At 33.3% G+C, this 20,117-nt stretch overlaps 2 protein-coding genes across 2 annotated transcripts in view; one reads left to right on the top strand and one right to left on the bottom strand.

The window, feature by feature from the left end:
* Nucleotides 1–20,117, bottom strand: part of LOC114928736 (uncharacterized) — a 99,259-nt gene that overhangs the window by 59,965 nt on the left and 19,177 nt on the right.
* Nucleotides 1,618–4,800, top strand: LOC114928678 (uncharacterized). The gene is made up of 5 exons (XM_029299944.2): nt 1,618–1,771; nt 2,216–2,590; nt 2,883–3,025; nt 3,637–4,514; nt 4,665–4,800. Exons 1-5 carry the CDS (start codon nt 1,618–1,620, stop codon nt 4,666–4,668), a joined length of 1,554 nt encoding a protein of 517 aa, XP_029155777.1. The 3' UTR covers nt 4,669–4,800.

The raw sequence follows: 20,117 nt of genomic DNA on the forward strand, positions 1-20,117 counted from the left end.
TGCCGAATCCGCCGAATCTCTTATCCAAGCGATAATAAAAAGGACGATGAGCCCTCCCGAGGAGGACGATGGCGACTTCCTGCATGCCACGCGGCATCCATACGCAGGACCCACTCGCGGAACACTTTCGGTAACGAGTGCGTAACGAGTCCTCTCGAGAGTGCGTCCACCTTTTGCATACCGGTGCGCCTCATCCCTTCTTTTTTCTCCGTCCTGCGAATCTCGCAGGTGTGGAATTTTTTCCACGTCTCTTCCGAGCGACAAGATGCTTGGTCACATAGAGAATCTCGCAGAAACTAATTCGCGTGATTGATTTTTTACATAGAAACCAACCACATTATATTATTCAATAATTATCAGGGTGTCCAGCAGACTCAATGAAAAAAATTTCCTACTTCTTCAGATTTTCCAAAACCAGAAATTCATTTTTTTTCCTGACTTTTTAGTATTATTTTTCCTAAATTTATAATTTGCATATATCTGTATGATAAATCAATTAAATATTAAATCATGAAATCCTTAAGATATTTTTGTCAACGATGAAAAAAATTTCCTACTTTTTCAGATTTTCCAAAACCAGAAATTCATTTTTTTCCTGACTTTTTAGTATTATTTTTCCTAAATATATAATTTGCATATATCTATATGATAAATCAATTAAATATTAAATCATGAAATCCTTGAGATATTTTTGTCAACGATGAAAAGGTATTTGGAAAGTGATGATAATATATTCATTGCTAAATAAAGTTTCAAAAATCAAAATCAATTTATAGAAAAAAGATAGAATAAGACAAATGAGTTAGCCTTAGTAAGTCGACATAATGAGAAGTCCTAAAATTGTATCCGCAAGATCTCCTGTTTAATATCCGTTTCTTCTTCATTTTCCAAGAAATAAGATTAATAAGAAAAAGATGACAGCAAGCTATCGAGCTATTCTTAATACTGTCAAAACCACCGTGACAATGTCACAGACGAAGACTTTTTAAAACCTCGGCCAAGCTTTTGGAATGCATGTTTAATGAATTAAACAGCCAACCTGGAAGGGTTAAAGTCCTAAATTCCGGTAACAATATCCAGCACCTATCCTACCCGCAAGGACCAACGAAAAAAAAAAAAAACAGCTCCGGGGACAGGACGAATGATCATCGCTCGTGTGCATGCATCCTTCGGGTGCATCCTAAATCTCGTCCAATGGGGAGTTCTCGAATAAGAAGCAGAGAAGGGATGAGATACGAAGAGAAGGAGGAACGAAGGATGTGCGAAAGCAACGGTTGCGAGCACTTCCTGAGCAACAAGAAGAGGGTCCTACGCGGCGGCACCACCTTGTAATTGAGGTCCTACGAACCCTACAGAGTGTTGGCAGCGGTGGGGGTTGCCCTATGTAAGGCCCTGGAAGCGACCAGGTCCAGCCCATCCAGCATCGGGACTCCATCGAGCGTCAGGACTCGCGCGGTCGATTGTCAGTAATCGATTACCCTTCGACATCCGCGAGGAAGATCCAAAGTCGGAAGAAATCATTTTCGCGAAAAGTATTCCTTTATCCTGGGTGGAGGGTACCGACCCCTCGCAACTGTCGTCGGTGCAACAGAGAAAGAATATAATACCGCGAGAAAGATGAAAGTGAACGTGACTTTAGTCGTTGTGCTCCTTACTCTAGGAATCGTTAACGCGGCCAGGAGGAGAGTCAGATCCACGACGGCGTCGGTGGTGAAGACGACGCCGGCGTCGTTCATCGGTAGACAGTTCGCCTTCGCCGAACAGCCCGAAGGTCAGTGCTGACGGTTTCAGAATCGAAGGTCTCGAGTTGCGCGAGAGCTTCCGTAACTGTGATAACGATAACGTAACATTAATATAATGTCTCTAATTTTTCAGAGTGTATATGTGGTTATATTTGTTTGTGCATATATAAAAATATATTTGTAAAAATATGAATATTTGTAAAAAAATATGAATATATATATATGAATTATATATATTTGTGCTACTTGCAGAATTAATTACGATAACATTTTGAACTATTTAACTATTTAGTACTGTTTACAAATTATTATATTTTCTTGTTTCTTTACTATCCTCATATTTTACAAAATTATTCAAATGACTATTTATTATTAATTATCTCCAACTTTGAATTCTTATCTCGCGCACAAACAAATATATTTTTATATCAGACTGTCGTTAAACAAATTTCACGCGCCATATGAAATTTCAGAATTAGAGACTCTGTGGGATAATTTTGACATCCAGAAACTAGACAGCCGTTCAGAGATCTGGAAGAATGTCTCGGTAAATCATAACGAACCCAGGCAATATCCGGGACTTCCGATCAATCCGGGTGACACAAATGAACTTCCGAGTCCTATCTCGACACCGGCGCCGACATCGCCGCCGCATAATCTTCCACCGGGCTGCCTGGCCTCGCGAGGTCAGTACTCGAGTCCGAAAAGCTGTGCTAATTATTTGAATTGCTGGGACGACGTCGTGATCGAACAGACCTGTCCGAAAGGTTTACTCTTCAACGATGCCGCCGGTTACTGCGACTTCCCTATCAACGTCAAATGCGGCGATCGACCGCCCGCCACGCAACGTAAGTGCGATAATTATCACGAAGGACTTTCAACCCGTTAATTTTGATTGTCTTTTTCTCAGAGTAGAATTATTTGCGAAAAATAAAAAATTGGGAAAAAATATCAGTATGACGTAATAATAATTTAGATATATTAGATCAAATTTTTTAATGCCCTTGCTAAAAAATCTATAGTGATGGCTTTTGTAATTTATTTAAATGCTATAATTGAAAAAAAAAGAAAGAAAGAAGAAAATTAAATTAATAATAATAATAATTGGAGAAGTAAAGAAATAATTCGATTATTTGACAGAACCACCATTGCCAGCGGGATCGAAACGTTGTCCGGATCTAAACGGACGTTATAGAAGCTCGACCAACTGTTCGGAATTCTACGTGTGCGTTACGGGCAAACCCATCAAATTCTGCTGTCCTCCAAGTCTGGTCTACAATGACGTAAGAATACATGCTAAATAATGCGACGTGAACACGCGGAATTTTAAGTAGCGAAATAACACTGTGACATGCTGCTTAAAATAATAATCTCGAAAAAAAATCTGATTAATTTTATTTATACTAAAACATTACGAGAAATTATTTAACATAAAATATGTTGCTAAAAAAAATAGCTATAAGCTGAATATGAGTTCTAGATTTTTATGATTATTTTGACATTATAATAACCGTCTAAATATCATACCATTTATCTTTTAACACATTAATATTATACGTATATAAGTTATAAATTTTCTCATTTTAGATATTTTCAAAATATAACAGTATAAAAATAAAAAAATATTTTTAAAATTTTGTTTAATCAAAAAAATCTAATATTTTGATTTTATTTCTGCATTCTTTATACTTTCTGCTACATCAATTTCTAAAAAGTAGTTTAATTAGAAAATGCGACGAAAATTATAAAATAAAGATTACTAAAATATATTTCATACAAATATGTATTTATAGAAAATTATATATAAAATTATTATAAATACCTATGTAACAAATCTATTTTTATCAAGGGAAAAATAACTAAAATATATCATAATTATAATTTTATCTGGCAGCTATTGAATGTTTGCGATTATTTAAACAACGTGGACTGCAAAGGCTTAGCCACGCCGCAACCACCGAAGCCTACGCAACCGCCAACTCGACCTTCGCAACCGCCGACTCGACCTTCACGACCACCGACTCTACCTTCGCAACCACCGACTCTACCTTCGCAACCACCGACTCTACCTTCGCAACCACCGACTCTACCTTCGCAGCCACCGACTCTACCTTCACAACCACCAACTCTACCTTCACAGCCACCAACTCTACCTTCGCAACCACCAACTCAAGCTTCGCAACCTCCTCCCACCAACCCTTCACAACCACCCACTTATCCCTCTCAACCACCTGTTTATCCCTCTCAACCACCTGTTTATCCCTCTCAACCACCTATTTATCCCTCTCAACCACCTGTTTATCCCTCTCAACCGCCTATTTATCCCCCACAACCACCAACTTATCCTCAACCAATGAATCCTCAACCACCGATCTATCAACCTTATCCACCATCACCCTCTTATTCCGGGAATCCTTGGTTAAGCAAGATCGAGGCTGATCCCTGGCTTCCGCGATCGCAAGCACCTCAGTTGGAGATCAACAAAGAACACAAACAGGAAGCAATTTCGCTCGATAATCAATTATTAGATAATCAGCCCATGCATGTCGCAACGGAAACACCCAGTCTGGTGAACCCGTGGACTCTGTTCCAGGTGATTCCAAGCGAATTGATGAACGCCACGTGTAACAACGATGACGTGCATAGACTCAATGATGCCTGCACCAACGTTATAGTTTGCAGGAATAATAAGCCTCAGATAGTGAGATGTTCAACGGGCTTCTCATATGATAAGCCGTCAGATTCCTGCAAGCCTTTCAGCATTGCCAAATGGTATGAGCACTCTTTTTTACGTATTATAGGTATATTCAAATACTTTACATATAACGACTGTCGTAGTATATTAATTAAATATATATGTTATATATATAGATATTTTACACATTGATATCAATTAAGAAAATATGTTTCTCTTTGTTTCAGCTAATGAACGAGCTCTTTAGAATGCGCGCTAAGGATGCGTACTTCAATAAAGTATAGCATTTTTACTAAAACAGCATGTCAACTATTTTCTATCAGTGCAATATTCAATTAAAAATCCGAGTTCAAGCAGCAGTAGCCGAGGAAAATGATCAATAAGCAATTTCTTAAGGATAAGAAGCGTCTAATATAAACTAAATAAATAAATATATAAATAAATCATTAATGATATTTAGTATCTCTGCAATTTTTGCATTCACTTCTTACTCCTTTAAGTAAAGTTATTAAAGTATAACTTTTGATTAAACCCACAATAGTCTCTGTCATATATATTTTTTATATTTTAATCCCAATTATCCTATATTCAATGCTTAAATAAATATAAGTAAATAAAAAATTTCTGATTTTTAAATTTAAGATACTTAATAATAGAAAATCAAGTTTTGATCGAAGCTAAAATAAATACATAAAATTAAAATCGCTAAAATTAAAAGAGTCTCGCCGAGAAATTCTTTTTATGGAAAATTGCCATCGATGGTAAATTGTTCGCAAAAATCATGCAATTCTGACGGTTTATATCAAAGTCACCAGATTGCAGCACGCGTTCTCCACGTTCTCCAGGTCACTCGAAGGACGAGGAGAGCGGAATCGAAGAGAACGATGAACGAGAGGGAAGATCGGAGGGGTGCGTTTCTAGCGATCAAAGAAGATCATTATGAGGAATTAGAGCGTGATCAATTCACGAAGAGAAATGTTTCGTTACAGAATACATCGCACACGTACGTTTGACACTCCGTGGCAGCGTTAAAATGGCCGACGAGCTCCCACTGCTCGACATATCGGCACGTAACTGGAACACACGCATTTTTTCTACTGTTCTAGAGAGATCGAGTGCGCCAAGACATTATATTCTTGAATTTTTTCTGACAATCTGGTAAGCGATCTTCTGCGCCGTTTAACAGATTTATTAGATCGTGACTATACGCGTTTTTCACGTCGAGTAGCTCGTCCTAATTTTCACGCCTTCATAAAGATAAATACTACTAATCTCAACGTTATTTCATGTTATATGATTATTAATGTACATCATCAATAATAATGCCGATGATTATGAATCGAGAATTAAAGAGCATGTATAATTTAATAGATAAATTCGATAAATCTACAATATATGTTTAATATATTACTTCGACATCACGCTTATCCAAGCGATGCAGTCTTCGCTTTGGAAACTCATGATATAAAGATATTTTATATAAATATAAATTTTTAAAAAATCGAATCTTTTAAAATAATAAAACATTTTCCAATTGAGTTTTAAAAATTCCAATGTCGCGACAGCTTATCGAATTTTCATCAAAGATTTTAATGTCAAAGACTTCAAATGATTGAGAAGAAAAATAGGAATTCTTGAAGCAATATAATAAATTGCAAAGCTGAAGATGTATCAATTTGAATTTTTAATTGATATCAGCAGTTAATTAATTTTGCACACATACATACACACACACCTCATTATATCTATATATATATTATAATTTTATTTAATAATAATTAATAGTTTAATTAATAACATTTAGTAAATATCTAGTTAATTTAGTAAGTAGATAGTAATTAAAGTATTAATTTCATTTAACAATATTTCTAGCAAAATAAAATAAAGCAGTTGATGTTACAATCAATATGCTTCAAAGTAGTATTTATTGCGTGATCAATTTCTCTTCTCTCCTCTCAATGGCGCATTGTCGAAAAAAAAGATGGCACGTCAAAGAGAGGACTATAATCGCAGCGGTCTTTTTAAGGTCTTTTTTCACAATCGGAATTTTGTGCTTGATCGCGCAGAAGCATCGATGAAAAATTTGTTGTCAATAAAAAAGGAAACAACAAAAAAGAAACGGAAGAAGAAACTTTCAGACAGATATGTTATAATATTTTTTCAATATCCATACACACACGCACTCACACATACACGTGTATCACAATATACTTACAATTAATGAGTTATAAAATTGAAACATATATATGTATTCAAGTTACTGTGTAACAATTATATAAACAAATGCCCATGTAATCACGCGATGATATTATATAATGGCAACGCCATAAAGCTGTAACATAATGATTATATAACTGTCTCAAGATTATACGTCAATCATGTAAATATATAAATAATAATTGCGAGATTTTTGTCGTCAAATACTTCTACGCTTAAAGAATTTCGCAGAAAGTTAAAGTTAAAAGTATTTTGTTATTAAATAAAAATTGTGTCATTAATATCTAATCTTTTTTTACAAAAAACATTTTTAATTAAGCAGGATGATTTTGACCCAATCAAAATTCGTGAAATCGTTTAGAAACGGATGATCGGACATCGAAAGTAGAGGCTCGTACGTTTCACTCGAACTCGGTGGCGCAAAACTTGATAATTACGTAATAATACGCGACGTGTGTGTTACGTTGAGGGGATATGTGAAGCGGCAAAAGGTCCCGGTGAAATGTGAAAAGCATGGAGAATCGATTGTGACGAAGTGGGGAAGTCATCGAATACATAAACGGCCAACGAACGCCAGTAATTCAATTAAAGCATTATAATTTAAAAAACTTTGATAAAAATCGCTATCCCTAATGAGAATGGCGAAAGTAACCATCAGTTCTTCAAAAATATAAAACGAGTAAACATGGAAAGAAAAAGTAAATATTTCTCAGAATTCTTCCGTGTTATTACTTATAAATTAAAGAAATTTTTTTGTAATGAGTAAAAATAGATAATTAATATCATATTGTTATTTAAACATTCGACATAAGTCGATTTCATTCTCAAATACTGAAATATATTTTATAATATGAAAATATTACAAAATATTAAATATTGAAATATTATAGGTATATATTTTCTTCAAAATTTAAGAGTAACCGAGAAAATGAGTTCTAAACGGGACGGCGAAAAGATATCACTTTCCCGTTGCTTTCATGCCGCTTTCCTCCTGCCACACCCGTGTATATTTGCGATTCTGCGAGAGATCGAAAGAACGCTCGATTTCAAACATGATGGACGAAAAATGAAAAATACAAAATGTAGCTATACTTAAACACAGATATTTAAAGTTAATTCTTGCATGTTTCTACCTTTCGACGCATAAAACCTATTTGAAATAAGTACTTATCCTATATCGCGAAAGAAGCAATAAAATGTAAAGCAAATAAGGTAAGAACGTTCACATTCGCGAAATGATTGCAATAATAATTTGCGGCAACGGGAAGGAAAGAAGGAGAAAGAGATAATTCCTGTATTACGGAAGGTCCGTTCAGTCTAGAAAGGAAGGTATTTGCGAGCTGGCCGCGCGAGCTGTACGGCCTCGACCTTTCCAGAAAAACTTGCCGTCAACGAGCCCTGCGATTAGGCACGCGTGAAAGATCAACGATGAACGCCTTCCGCTCGGGGCTACCACGTGCTATGCAAACGCGTGTCAATCTCTGCCGCCGTTTATTACGCGCGAACAAATGTATTTTCTTTACATTCGAAATATAACAGGGTGTCCAGTACTTGAAAATGTCATTTAACATTTCCAGGACATTTCAAGGAAATTTGCACGATTTTCGAATAGTACAGGGTGTCTCATAGGAAATTGCTGAAACTAATCAGCTGTCATCTTTCAATGCATGCAGTTTTGAGAAAACAAAAATTGTGTTAAAAAGAGGAAAGTTTGCAGTTTTTAATAAATATAAATAAAATGTTTGTAGATCAGTTTATTTTATTGAAAAAAAGTAATGAAAAATTAGTTTCAGCAATTTCCTATGGGATACCTTGTATGATAAATATGTAAAAGGAACTGAAAATTTTATTTTTTTTTTATCAAGTCGATATAAATTGCACGTTAATGAAAATTAATATATATGCGTTACAAATATTCCATATAATATTTTTTATATTATATTATATTTCAAATTTTTAAAATCTACACAGAGAAAATTGTCTCTTAAAATTTACCCTGAAAATCATAGTAATCGTAGAACAATATGATATTCGAAGAATTTTATAAGAGTTTCTCTGATTAATATTTATCGTAATAAAAAATATTAATATCTACCACATTAAAATATTAATATTTTTTATCGCGGTTTTTGAATATTTAATCAGAGAATTCTTATAAAATTTCATTCCACAATTATCATGATTTTCAGGGTAACTTATAAGAAAAAATTCTCGCCGTGTACAAACAATTTATGCATAACACATTTTGAATTCCGTAAATAAAAAATATATTATATTATTTATGAAGTAAGATTAAACATTTTTTACTCGAATTCTCAGCTGAATTTTTTAGCTAAATATTTAGAACCAACAAAGAAATCAAAAAAATCTTCGAAAAATTCAAGTACATTTCCAGGATTTTTAAAGGAAAAACAAAATTCCAGAATATTTCAAGAATTTCCAGGATTTCAAGAACGGCTAGACACTCTGTATAAACATTCAGAAACCTGTAAAAAATTTAAAAAACTGAAATGTTTCTAAGATATTTAATTTTTTGAAAAATAAAAATTTGAAAATACCGATGCATAAATATACTGTATAAGGATAATTATATAAGTGCGATTTTCAATATTTATATTAGTAGAAAATGTAAATAATTAATTAGAAAATATTGTAAATAAAAAAGGAGTAAGACTTTTCGATAAAATTTAATAAATTATAAAGTCATAATATTTTGATAGTTAAATTAAATCTGCTGGAAAATTAGAGTGCATCGTTACGAAATTTCCGTCACCAAGGAATCGCCTTTCTCTCATCTTAATGAGTGTCAAAGGACAATGTCCTTTCGGTGACAAAGCGGCACACGGTTAAATGTTAACTCGAGTCATGCAATATTTCAGCTAAAATAAAGTTTGCCGTTTTACGAATCTCACATTTTTCAATCCTCTTCATCGTCATTTTAGAATCTAAAGTTGCCAATTAGACTGCATTAATAAATTTTTTATAACTATAAATTACAAGGTATTACAAGTACCTTGCAATTCACATTATTACAAAAATGAAAAAGAAACGAAAATAATAAACGAAGTTATGAATTTTCCAGACAGGACTAATTTTGTCGCGGATGCTTTCCTTTCGCGATTACGTATAAGCGAACCGATTAGCGAACAATTTCAACGAAAGGTCTCAGTGACCTTTCCGCTCGGACCTTTTCACATCTATGACGATAATGGCGAATTGTGCGAGTCGAACGCATTTCGCAGTCAAAGACTTTATTCTATTTATATACGCGTTGTAATCGGTGCAATAAATAGAATATTATGCAAGTTCCCGTTAGGCAGGTAACACATGACGCCGTCGAAATATCTCATTACGTTATCGTTATGCAAAGATTAATGTAATGAGAATATATTAAATCCGCGAGACATTCATGAAATGTCGTGAAACGATGCGTCGGTGAAAAGTTTCATAACGTGTATATACGAACGAGACTTACTGTCTTTCAGAAAGTTTTACGTTTAAATATTGTATAACGAAATCACAAGTGGTATTCGTGTGTATGTGTCACAAACGATTTATTGCAAGTGTGCTTCATTCGAGTAATAATTGAAAAATGTATATAAATCCACGATATAAATATGATATTTTTTTTTATAATTATTCCTTACACAGAGAACTTAAAATTCTTTAGATATTAAATATTAAAGAAATTTATCTTGAGAGAGTAAGAGATCAACAATATAAAATTATACAATATAATTATCGAGGACGAAGAAAATACGGAGGAGGAACCCGGAGGAGGAATTCTCGGCTTACGTTTCGTCATCGCGTTCCACCATTTTTTCGCATCGACAGGGAAGGTCCTCTAGGTGTGACTCGAATTCTTCGACCTGTCACTTTATGTCCCTGTCTCTCTCTCGTTATACTTTTCCCGCAGGTCGACTGCACCCAAGAGAAAGAGAACGTGTATTATTTCTATTGCAATACACTCGGTTATACATCTTCATATAGATCCGCGAGTTTCGTTGCGAGAAAAAATTAAGCGCGAAAGGTGATCTAGTGAAAGATCCTAGTGAGATAGCTTTAAGATAGAATTATCGAACGTATGTTTAAGTTTCGAATGTATAGAACATATGTGTTTCTCTTCAATTATGACTCTTCTTCTCTTATATTATTACTTTTTATTAGTTATATAATTTCTTACGAGAAATTTTGTACAAAAAATTTCTTATGAGAAATTATATAATCAATTCTTATTGCCTTTTAAACTTTAACAATAATATCAAAAATTGTTTGTGAATATTAAATATTTTAATTAAAGTAATTAATCGAATAGTCTTTAAAATACATTAATTTTTGTTATTGATTTATTATTACTTAATATGCAAAAGTCATATAAGTAAAAAAATGTCATCTATAAATTTTCAACTGCTGCTTTAAAATACATTGTTTTCTACTATCGATTTATTTCATTCAGTAAAATACTATGTGCATGGATCGAATGCAAAATTAACTAACTCACAATCAGAGAATAAAGAAAAATTAAATACAGAATTCCATTACATTTATCACCAATTCAGTTAGAGTTGTAGATTATTTCAAGAACTTGTCAAATTTACATTTTTCAATTTTCCTAAAGATTTCATTTTAAATTTTCCTAAAGATTTTGTTTCTTGCACAAATTACTCGTGAACCGAGAAATCAAAGCCTTTCGGGAATTTTTTTCAATCTGATTGAATCGAAGATATAAGTGGGTCACCTTGTTCGAGATTTTGCAACTTTGCAAGACAGATAAGTGTTCAAAAAACGAAACAGGGGACGAAATGCGGCCTGAAAATCCGGTTTGGGGAAAACAACCGGAGGGAGATCTCAGGTGGGTCCCGTCAGCAAAGTCTTTGGGGGCTGGGCTCTTTCGCTCTTTGTGCAGCGATGAATAAAGCCATCTTCTCAGACTTCTCGGAACGCATTTAACCGTCCTCGATGCGTATAATTTTAGACTCGAGAAAGGATGTCACATATCTGAACGACGGCCAGAAAGAAAGCTGCAGTCTTTTAATAATGCATTTCAATGATATCGAAAACGTGATATAGAAGAAATAATCAGTAAATTCTTTTCATACAGTTGATTTCTACTTTAAGCTAAGATTTTTTTTAATTTTCCTAAGATTAATACATCTTCATGATTTAATATAAAAAAAATGTGAGTAAGAAAATTCTTATGTAAAAGCGATAATGTTTAAAAAAATGCATAACCAATTATGTCACATATAAGACGTCGCGTGTATCACGAATCAATTAAGTGTAATTAAATTAAGATAACATATTAATTAAGAAAATATCGTCTTCGCAATGACTAGAGAACTGACAAATAGAAAGAATATTTGGTACCGAGATGTGTATTTGTCAAGTATTTACATTTGTTTGCTTTGTGTATAGTATTGGACATTCAACTTTGAATTGAATTTTAGCATTTTTGCGGCCTTCAACGCCCCGTTGCCCTAAATTTCGAGCGATCAAGGCTGCGGTTGCAGCCTCGCCTAAATGGCGTCGATCATCCTAATGCGTTTTTTCAATTGCCAGAAGGTGAATTATGCAATGGCAGATTATACCGCGCCCAATGTCTCTCGTTCTTTCCCTCTCTCTCTTTCTTTCTTTTTTTTCTTTATCAACGAACGTGCGCACATATTTGCAGAAAGGTTAAACTCCGATGACATTTTGGACGACTTTCACCGTGCGAGCACAGCTGCGGGACGGCTGCTTTCTTCGGCTTTTCGTTGTTGTTGTCAACGACGAGTGCGAATAGTTTAGGGCGCGGCTCGCGACTAAGTCTGATCCAAAATAGTACTTACTACTTACTTACGCGCAATACATAGTTCGCGACTTTGCACAACCGTGATCCCAATTTCGCGGTAATTATAGAGAAAAATATACGAAATTCGAGAGATCAAAATAGAGTTCAAAAATATTGCACAAAATTTTAATTGTCTATTTTATACGCTCTAAATATACACCAAAAGTATAATATAGATGTAGATATAATATAGATATAAATATATTCTTATATGTGTATTGAAAAATTTATATTTTTATATCTAATGAATTTTATATTGCAAAAATACAAAATTTGCCATGCTTCGACAAAAACAGTGCAATGTTAAGAACAGTGTTGTGCTTAGATGATTTTGAAATTAGTTAGATAAAGATGAAATAAAAATATGTAAATTTATCTTAAATAAGATGAAAATGATTTTGTTTTAAATATATCTAGATAAAAGATAAAATTATATATGATTCATGTAGATAATTTTCTAGATATTAATTTTACGTAAACAGTTATAAAAAAAATATAAATTGTAAAAAGGATATAAAACATATATGTATTCATATTTTTATTTATAAATTTTTATCGCTTTACTGCTTAAATATTTTTATGTGCTATTCTAAACCAAAATTATCTGAAAATTATTCTAGCTAATTTAGTAAAGATAATACTTTTTTTCATCTAAGGAGCAGATATAGATAATATATATTTTTATTATCTATATAAAGATAAGATGACGCCAAAGTTTCATCTAGATGATCATCTATATATAATTTTATTTAGATAACAGCAAACACACTGATTAAGAAATGAGAAATGGCGTATTAAGTAGTTCAATTGAAAGAGTTCAACTAAATTAAAATAAGGCTAATCTTTAGCTATAATACCTAAGATTTATCTTATTTGTTATAGTTTTGCGTGTCATCGGCGAAATTTCTAAGCATCGCGATAAGGTAGCGTTATGGAGAAAGCGAGAAACTCGTTCAAAAATAAGAACGGCGCGATGCATAATCCTCTCCATCTATGTAAATGTATTCCTGGTAAATGCATTGCTTGTATTTCTTCCGAGGTTTTCCTTTTAATTTTTTTTCGGACATGCAAGCGAGCTGCACGTTATTATGCACCGTATAAGGAAGTACATTCCGTCCCCTTTCAAAGCAACGCAAGAAAAAGTGCTAACAATAATAATAAATTTTTCAATATATATATATATATATATACATATAAATATAAAATAAACGTTATTAGCATCCGAGGAAATAGTTAATAAGTATAAAATAATGTCATTTTTTACAAGAGTAAGCAATCAAATAAGTGAAAGACTAATAAAGTTTCCAGAGAATCTATTTCGAATTACACTTGAGTGTACCACCGTAATTATTGAGTAATATAGCAGAATTAAATTAGAAATTGCAGAATTTAATGAGTAATTGCAAAAGAAAAGTAGAAAATTGGAAAATCTTTGGCCGCGTTTCGCGCAGCATTCGATCGCGGAAGGAACGGCTCGTCTCGTCGGTGCATTAAAAGCAAACTCACTTGCGCGTGAACGCTCGCGCGCGTGTCTGGGCCTTACGTCTGCGATTTCTTACGACATTGCGAACGAAGGCCCGCGAATGCAAGGATCAAACATTTAATTTCAAATGTCATGAATGAAGGAATTACAGGCTTGTTGGAAAACGTGTCGGACATAGAAAGGTGAATGACGAAATAACATTCTTTTTATATTTAAAATTCCAATTCCCGCAATTAATATTAATCGAATTAAATATGCGTATATTAATTAGATAAATATATTTAGCAATAAATTCATTTATTAAAGAGAAGAATCATTCTTCTGATACATAGGTACATGGGGGATATTAATTAGATAAATATATTTAGCAATAAATTCATTTATTAAAGAGAAGAATCATTCTTCTGATACATAGGTACATGGGGGAGCAAGAAGGGTCTCCTCTTGGAATTAATCAAAAAATTAAGCATTTGCTCTCCTTGGGAATAAATACTGGGATTTATTTAACATAAAAATATTAAAATAACAAAATAATAAAATTAAAAAAGTAATAGGAAACAAAAAATTTTTAATTATGTCTTCCCTTGGAAAAAATTAATGAGATAAATCTATTTGGCAACAAATTAATTTACAGAGAAGAATCATTCTTCTGATACATACATATGGAGGAGCAAGAAGAGTCTGCTCTTGGAATCAATCAAAAAATTAAGCATTTGCTCTCCTTGGGAATAAACACTGGAATTGATTTATAATTGATTTAGATATTAAAATAACAAAATAATGTAAACAATTAAAAAGGTAATAAGAAAAAAAAATGTTTAATATAATTTGTAACAGCTCTTTAGAAAATTTTAATCTACAAATAAAAATGTCGAACGAATTTATTTCTATCTATTATTTAATATTTTATGTTAAAAATCTTTTCACAAATAAATTTCTAGTATAGAACTTAATTAGCTCTTATTGCCTTTTTATTTGTAGATTAAAAAATATTTATCATGTCGCCCCTGGAAAAAATCCTGCGGACGTTTGTGATAACATAATATTAGGAAAAGAAACTGACGGAAGGAGGAAGGAAACAGAAATGAACGCGATTTCGCGGGAATAGCCGTCGGCCAACAACGTTACCGGTCGACCGGTTGCAGTTAGGCTCGTGAATCGAGGAGATAGCCGGCGAATATATGTAGGGTGCAGCGGCGAGAAGTGGTTCTCCTTGGGCTTCGATGCCGCATTCCGGTTCGCATGCATCTCCTCTCTCGGCGGCCGTTTTCCGCGCCGCAGCTGCAACGTGGGCGACGGAAAACGGCGCATTACAAATCCCGCTAAATACACCGCATTATTGCGCCCCTTTCCCCACGCCACCCCTTCCTCGGATGATGACGTGTCCGTCAATGAGTTACAATTTATGGCCAATCGAGTATACAAACGAGCCTAACGAGGAAGACTCGTTTCAACAAAAATCAGACTTGTCTTTTTACGTATTATCCGTAATACGATTTTGTTCAAATTTCTTCTCGCTTTTTTCTCTTCCATTATTATTTAATTCGGACTCTATTTTTTTCATACATTTATATATTTTTGATGCAACGCAAAACACAAATTTATCCAAATATAAATGAATCTATTTTAATACACGTGAATAATATAATCATGCGTTGTATAGGATTCTTTTCCTCTATATAATAATTGTTTCTTCTTCAGAAATACTTAATAAATTATTACTAGAAAGAAAAAAGCGAGGGTTTACATGTTGGAAGTGAGATCTGGTTATTATCCTTACGAAAATCCGCGAGGAATAAGAGGCGAAAGGAGGCGAGAAGATCCCGAAAACAACAGGCGATATCTCGGTTCCGTTCTGAATGCAACGAGGGAGATTGCAGCACGATCGACCGACTGGTTGATGCATCCATCTCGCAAGAAATCCTCCTTTCCATTTGAAAGATGTTGTCTCGACGCTACCCACACATGAGATCTAACGATTTCACGAGTTATATGATGATACTACTCATCTCGCGTGCGAATACACGGTAACCCACAGCCTTAAACTTACTATAATGACAGATTCTCTAATTTGGAAATCATTTTCTTTAACGAAAATATTTTCTTGAGAAGTTAATTTTTTTCGCTTAAATAATGAGCTTCAAAGGCTATAATTAATTTAATTAATTAATTTGAAATAAATTATATTTTTTAATTTCAGATTTGAGTGCAAAGAAATATAAAAGAGAAATTAAAAATTAATCTTTCTAAATATTTTTTTCAAAAAAATCCAAATTGACTAAAAAAGTCATTGTTCAAAGAATCAATGATTCTACTAAAAATTACTATGTATATACTGCATATATGTATGTATTGCAAATTCACGGCAGGATGCACTAGCGATACTGATTAGAGAGATACTCTTTAATTGTATTGTCAGTTTCTTTTTTTTATGCTCTTATTATTTTCTTTTACGTTTCCTTAATCTTTCGACATTAACGATATCAATTCAACTACATTAATCACATTAGAAAATTTCTTTTTGAACTTATATTTTAAAAAATGCGCAATTATATTTTAAATATTTTCCCAAAAATACATTTTATTCCCAAGTTGCGATATTGATTTAAAAAAATAGCAATTTGACGAAATTTCGTAATTGGAATATCTTCAGTCTTTGTCATACACGAATGATATAAGCAACGTGACCAATCTTCGAGACAATCTGTCTGTCGTCTGTCTTATGCGAAACGGAATCCAACGAGGCCCAGACCCTCAAAAAACTAGGCGGTATTTAAAAGTCGCGACGTAACGTCTCGTCAGGTCGTCAAGGAAGAGAAAAAACTGCTCTCGAGAGGTGCGTTGCTGAATAAAAGGAGTCGCGAGTCCACACGAAAGGAAGAAGATTGAATTGACAAAAGGAACATCTGATTGAATTCGAAATCGCACTTTCTTCGGAAGGGCGAATGACCGATGATGTCAATTTTGACTGAGCACGTTGCTTTAGACATAGGTAAACGAAATCAGGCAAATCAATTGATTTCAAAGACATTTACCATCGTACAAAACTAGCAAAAAAATCTATTAACTATAATTCTATAAACTATTCACACGATTTTGTTATAGCTATATTATTTAAGAAAATTAAAATACATATTACTATAAAATTGAATAAACTGAATAAAAGTTTTAGAATAAAATTATAATATTTCTGAAATTGAAAATTAAAATTTAAAATAATGTGTTTTTTCATAACTTTTATACTATTTACCTTGCGACGTACAATCGCATTTCTTTAGTTGTGATTCTCAGTCAGCGATCGTATCAGCTGGTTTACTTGAGAAAATTCGCATTCGCGAATGTGCTTGACGCGAATACATCGCGTCGAAAAAATGGGAAGAACGGAAGTGAGGACCTTGGAGCGACGACGGATGCATTAAAATCTTGTATATCTGTGGGCGAAATAGGGAATGCAAGTCTCGCGTGCGCGCGCGCTTTTGAAGGAGCAGTCAGCTGATTGGCATTCGCGGTGCATCGCGCACGTACCGCGATACGCGAGAGGCAAAACGCACGAAGAAATGTATATATGCGCGAGAAGGAAGGTGTCAACAACCTTTCGCGACACTCTCCTCCACCTGCGCCTTTTTTCCCACCTCCCACACCGTCTCATCGCCGACGCGCCACTCGGCGACAAGCCTCCTTTTAGACGACCGGCATAATGCAATGTATAATTGTTCGTCACAGAAAGAGTGCATCGATCTTTCGACGAGTCGATTGATGCAATTCGTTTCATTGATCTGAAAAAGTTATTGCGCAAGAGAACTTTCTTTCAGCTTATTCTTTGAAAGGCAGCTTCTTTTCTCAAGAAACACATGAAAATTGATCATTTAAAAAAAAATGTGAAGCATATTTTTTATATTTTATATGAAAGCAATTACGTTTGTTTCGACAAAAATATTACAAGTATTATTTTGTTGAGATTTAAATATTGTATTTTGATATTTGAATATTCAGCTATATAAAATGTAATACTATCGTTTTAAGAACAAATGTTATTGTCGCGTCACAATTTTGAAATGCATTTCACGTATTCATTAAAAATTATATTTTATAAAAACATATATTCGTAAATTTATATGATTATTTCGATTAAATTTACGTAATTGTTGTAAAAAATTGTGTAACTGAAAAATGCAGAAAGAATTCTGTAAAGTTCTCTTCTCATGCATAAAACATCTTGTCCAAATTTATGTGTATTTAAAAAAAACTGGCAATTTAATTATGCAATTTATGCGCATAAAAAAACCACATTCATATGTTAATATTCATTTCTGCGTCACTATGATAAAGTTCAACTGAACAAACATCGTTTTAAATATTTCTTCAAAAATCTTTAATTAAAATATTTTAATAAACTATCACAAATTATGAAAAAAATCTTTTAGAAAGAAAGAGAAGAAAATTAAATAACATTTTATTTGTTTCAAAAAATACGGAAAATAATAGTGCGTTGTTTCTAATTCTGACTGAACTTTCAATATTTTTACTTTTTAATTTTAATTTATATAAATTTGTTAATAAATAAAATCAATTTGTAAATTTTCTAGCTGTAATCTATATATCATTATTTCAGAATCACTCAGTCTAATTTTATAAATAAAAATAAATTTGAATCGTGATTGCGTGAGACTGCGGGGCCCAGTTTCCTCTCCTCCTTTCACGTGAGTAAAGATCTCGTTCATCTCTTCAATATCCTTCGACCTAATTTTCCGACCGAAGCTATAATTGTGCCTGAACAACCTTTCACAAGTTTCTTAATATTCTTTGAAATATTTATAAAATTTTCTAGTCGTCAATATTCAATGACCTGATTTTATCGATCAATTAACTTGCTCTTGTCTAAATTTAAAACATTTTTTCGCATTCGGTAAGTAATCTAAAAAATCTTTAAAACTTTCAGTGTATACATATATATTATTTCTTAAAGACAAAAAGAATTAAAATTATGTATTTTCAATTTCTTTAAACGCATTTTTAATTACTTTTGGCTGCTATGAATATTCTATATTTTATGTTTTACATATATATATTTGTAATACAATTTATGACATATATATTTTTCACACACACGATTAATTTTTTCTGATGGAATTATTTGTAAGTATTTGGATAAAAAATAATTCGCGATTTGTCCTTTAAACGACATCGCCCGCGAGACGCGCGATCCTCTGGAGACAACGCGAGCAGGGTGCAGACGTGAATGCTGCAGAGGATCCGTCGAAAGCGAGGAGCGCCTCACTTTCACTCCCGCGTGTATGATAGACATGCCATCGCAGATACCAGCAGATCAAATCGTAAAAGCTACACTGGCGCAGCGCGATCGACCATCCTCTTCTCCTCCGGAATGACACTATTACGCAAGCCGGGAGATGTTACCTCACCCTGTTGGCAGAAGCCGCCAACGCACTGAGCGCAAAATCGCTAATAAGCGAGAAAATTCGAAAATTAAATTTTATGGCATATTAAAAAAGACAAAAAACCACGAAATCTATCTATCTGCGCGAAAACGAGCCGATTTATTTCGTGTGTCTTATATATATTTTATATATTTTTTATATAAAAAAAAAATATATATATATATATTTTATATATATTTTATGGAAAAAGAAAACAAAACTATAATATTTTAAACATGACACAAAAAATTACAATTATAAAATGTAGGAAAATAAAAAAGAGACAATAAAGAAAAATAAAAAAATATATACGTATATAAAAAATAAATGTATTATTGCTTCATAAAAATAAATAGCTGCGCAGAAGAAAGCAGTTTTGTAAACACGTCGAATAATTTACCACCGCAGCAATTAACTGGTTAATCAATTTCTAATTTAAGAATTTCATCATAGCACTTTCGTTTCAATTACGTTATAATCAAACGTTCTATTATCGGAATCTCGAGCATATTCTGCTATGAAAAAGAATCTCAATCTTCAACGAGATTCTTACGAGAGAAGAATAATTCGTAAGACGAAAAAAAAATTACGAAAAAAGGTGGGACAAGCACGGACAGTGTAAGAGGATGGCGATCCTGCGGAAGGACGACAAGTCTTCTAAAAAAAAGGAGAGAGGTCAAGCCGAATATTAATAGCACCGGGGCGTGGCATAAAC

The sequence above is a fragment of the Nylanderia fulva genome, unplaced genomic scaffold (assembly GCF_048542155.1).
Source record: "Nylanderia fulva isolate GAGA-0341 unplaced genomic scaffold, ASM4854215v1 Scaffold22, whole genome shotgun sequence".
Classification (NCBI taxonomy): domain Eukaryota; kingdom Metazoa; phylum Arthropoda; class Insecta; order Hymenoptera; family Formicidae; genus Nylanderia; species Nylanderia fulva.

What these genes read in the sequence shown, in the direction of transcription:
- LOC114928678 (XM_029299944.2), top strand. Translation starts at nt 1,618, where the DNA reads ATGAAAGTGAACGTGACTTTAGTCGTTGTGCTCCTTACTCTAGGAATC. An exon ending in CTTCGCCGAACAGCCCGAAG is followed by an intron (nt 1,772 to 2,215) that starts GTCAGTGCTGAC and finishes ATGAAATTTCAG; the next exon opens with AATTAGAGACTCTGTGGGAT. An exon ending in CAAGTCTGGTCTACAATGAC is followed by an intron (nt 3,026 to 3,636) that starts GTAAGAATACAT and finishes TTTATCTGGCAG; the next exon opens with CTATTGAATGTTTGCGATTA.